This window comes from Camellia sinensis, chromosome 6 (genome assembly GCF_055761805.1).
Source record: "Camellia sinensis isolate YWXY chromosome 6, ASM5576180v1, whole genome shotgun sequence".
Classification (NCBI taxonomy): domain Eukaryota; kingdom Viridiplantae; phylum Streptophyta; class Magnoliopsida; order Ericales; family Theaceae; genus Camellia; species Camellia sinensis.
In genome coordinates this window covers 30,270,281-30,273,860 of record NC_138966.1, presented here as the reverse complement: position 1 = coordinate 30,273,860, position 3,580 = coordinate 30,270,281, and the positions used below count along the sequence as shown (strand labels likewise).

Genomic DNA, 3,580 nt, shown 5'->3' with positions numbered 1-3,580 from the left:
AAGAATTGTGGAACATTTGTGGAAAACATGAGTGATCTAGCAACATCTAACAAATGCCGATTTTTCCGTTCAGCGATGCCGTTTTGTTGTGGGGTGTCAACACATGAACTTAAGTGAACTATCCCTTTGTCTGCTAAAAAATCTCCTAGAATTGAGTTGAAATAGTCCCGAGCGTTATCAGACTTTAGAATTTGGATTTTTGACTGGAATTGTGTCTGAATCATAATTTGAAAATTTTTGAAGATTTGGCTCGTTTCAGATTTGTCTTTCATGAGGAAGACCCAGGTTAATCTAGTGTGATCATCTATGAATGTGACAAACCACCTAGTACCAGTTACATTTTTTATTCTGGATGGACCCCAGATATCACTATGAATTAGTGAGAATGGACGAGACGCTTTATAGGATTGAATGGGAAAATGGGACCGTACATGCTTAGAAAATTGACAGATTTCACAATCAAAAGGTTTTGGATTTTTATTAAATAATGAAGGAAATAAATGCTTGAGATACATAACATTAGGATGACCTAAGCGATAGTGCCACAACATAATTGCTCTATCGTTATTTTGACACGAAACCGAAAAAGAACTACCACAAATTGCCGTTTGAGGTTGTTCTTGTGGATAGTGGCGTTCCTTAAGGATGTAGAGTCCAGAGCATTCCTCAGCATTGCCAATCATCTTCCCCGAATCCAAATCCTGAAATTCACAATGAGTGGAGAAAAAATTAGTAACACACCTCTTTTCCTTAGTGAGTTTACTAATTGACAATAAATTACAGTCCAAGTCAGGAACAAGGAGAACAGAGTTGAGAATAAGATTCTTAGACAGCACAACTGAACCTGTACCGGCAACCTTTGATAGTGAACCATCTGCTATTCTGACCGTTAAATTATTTTGACATGAGTTATATGTATCAAAAATCGTTGCATCTCCCGTCATATGATCAGATGCTCCTGAGTCCACAATCCAAGGTTTTTTACGTTTCTTACTAACAGTAAAGGCGTTCAAAGAATTACCTTTGTGAGCCAAGGTTCCGGATCCTATGATGTGGTTGGAAGACGAACCAGATTGTGACTGTAGTAGTTTCTGGAGCATCTCCATTTGCTCCTTGGTGAAAGGGCTTACTTCAGGTTGTGGTGATGGTTCATTTGTACCTACATGATTACCTCGTCCTTCTTTCTCAAGAGGCTGACGTGGTTTCCAATCTACTGGCTTTCCATGAATCTTCGAGCAAGTTTCTCTCGAGTGACCCGGCTTTCTGCAATGATCACACCAAGGCCTACCTCCTTTATTTTTCTGACGGTTGTCGATAGGAGCGAATTGAGTCTTAAGAGCCGAGCTTTCTGCCATATTCAGTTGTTGATGAGATCCCATCATGAGTTTTTTCCGACTTTCTTCGCGACGGACTTCAGAGAATGCCTCTCTAAGGTTAGGGAGCGGTTTTACTCTCATAATTCTTCCTCTGATTTCATCAAGATTTGTGTTCAATCCTAACAAGAATTTAAACACACGCTTCCCTTCGACAATCTTTTTATATAACAGACCATCAGTAACACACTGCCAGTTATGAACCTCAAACGTATCAAGTTGACGCCATAGACGAGTAAGGGTATTGAAATATTCAGTTACCGTAAGATTGTCTTGACGTAAATTGTGGAGGGAGCTTTCAAGCTGGATGATTTCAGATGTGTTTTCCTTGTCTGAAAACGTTTCTTTTGCCATGTCCCAGATCTCTTTGGCAGTATCAAATGACAGAAAATTTTCGCCAATGTCAGTGGTCATAGAGTTGACGAGCCACGACATGACCATATTATTTTCAGCTATCCACCTTTTGTAGGTTGATGCTGTGGTTTCTGGTAGCGCCGAGGCTCCGGTGATGTAGTCATCTTTCTCCTTTCCCCGTATAAACATTAACATGGATTGAGACCATTGCAAATAATTTTGCCCATTCAGTTTATGGGCAGTGATCGGAAGATGAGAGGTTTCCATTTGATGAGAGGATGAAGATGATGAGATGATAATATCAGAAGAAGAGGAGGATGAGTTGATAGTCATTCCGAAAGCTGGACCGTATTTAGTCATGCAATAGAAGGATATATTTGAGTAGAAGAGAAAAATTCGAATATTGACTGAAGAGGCGAAAATGACGAGACAAGATTACACAAGCTCTGATACCATGAGAAATATTAATATTGAGAGAGAGAGAGAGTGATTGAAAGACTAAACATAGACTTTTTATTTCAATGACTTAAGCCTTACAATGCTACTCCATTATATAGGAGGTTTATACAATATGATCAGATGGAGGCCACGAGGCCACGAGGCCAAAAACACAAACAAGCAGGCCACGAGGCCACTACATATTTAACTATACATTAATATATATTATATCTATATCAGCATACACTCACCGAAAGCATATGAATTAAATAAAGCATATGAATTAAATAATCACCGAAAGCAGAAAAGGGCTTGATGCATATGGCATCTGATGTGGCTTGATTTTCAACAGAAACAGCTATTTTGTCCAAAAAGGTGTTACATTAGTACTCTCCATGCATCGCATCGCATTGCATTAAATAACAATGTAAATGAGATTTGAATCTTTTGATTGCTTGAAAAGTAAGCGCTTGCCTCGTAATAATCAGGTAGTGAACCGAGCAAGGACAAAATAACTCGATAATCAAAATGAAAGACTCGATAAACTAACCAAGTGCGAGTACAACTCGATAAGCAAAACAAAAACTTAAAGAATGTGAGATACAAGCCAATAAGCAAATGTGCAACAACTCGATAAGCAAATGGGTGTGACCTCGTAATAATAATCACCGGAGGGCATTGGAAGTGGTGCCAGTCCCAAATTCCTAGCATGTTCAACACATAAACAGCTCAAGGAACAAGAAGGAAGACCACCGGCCACGGGGGAAGGCCATCGACCCAAATTTTTGGCTGATCAACCAAAAATGGTGGTCGGTCGGCACTATTTTTGGCCGGCCGGCCAGAAATGGCAAGAACCACCAGAATGATGACACCTGTCTTCCACTCACACCTTATCCCCTACAAAAAGCCTCAGCATCGTAGTTTTTCTCAATTCAACACTGATTTGCTCCAAATGGAAGAGTTTCTTGCCCAAAATCTCACAACTTGGATTGCCAACTTGGATGGCTCGGAAGAGTTGAATTTACGGGGCTTTGGCGTGAATGCACTATTCATGCTGAGTTGCACTCCGCTGCACTTTTCATTTCTCCATGCTGCAGCAAGGTTTTGGAATCCGGTAACACATGTCTTTAGCTTTGGCGGGCAAGAGGTGTGTCCTACCTTTGAAGATTTCCAAGTTTTGATGGAATCCGAGCGTAACGAAGAAATCTTGCCCCAACTTCGCTTCGGCCACGCCCAAGCCTTAGGGCAAATGTGTGGGCTCACGATGCACGATGCTCGATCTTTGATTTGTGACGGAATGCTGGATGTTCCGAGTCTGATTTGTCAGTTTTCCAATGCCGGTGACCGCGGTGACCACCATTGGCAAGGCTTCCAGCGACACGCCCTTTGCTTGTGCATGCTATCTCATTTCTTGC

At 41.0% G+C, this 3,580-nt stretch overlaps 1 protein-coding gene across 1 annotated transcript; it reads right to left on the bottom strand.

The window, feature by feature from the left end:
• Window positions 1-432: 432 nt before the first annotated feature.
• On the bottom strand, window positions 433-2,162 carry LOC145792609 (uncharacterized). The gene is made up of 2 exons (XM_082873605.1): window positions 1,022-2,162; window positions 433-701 (listed from the first exon to the last, which is right to left on the bottom strand). The coding sequence occupies exons 1-2, from the start codon at window positions 2,085-2,087 to the stop codon at window positions 667-669; spliced, it is 1,101 nt and encodes a 366-aa protein (XP_082729731.1). The 5' UTR covers window positions 2,088-2,162; the 3' UTR covers window positions 433-666.
• Window positions 2,163-3,580: the final 1,418 nt, after the last annotated feature.

What these genes read in the sequence shown, in the direction of transcription:
- LOC145792609 (XM_082873605.1), bottom strand. Translation starts at nt 2,087, where the DNA reads ATGACTAAATACGGTCCAGCTTTCGGAATGACTATCAACTCATCCTCC. An exon ending in CGGAACCTTGGCTCACAAAG is followed by an intron (nt 702 to 1,021) that starts GTAATTCTTTGA and finishes TGTGAATTTCAG; the next exon opens with GATTTGGATTCGGGGAAGAT.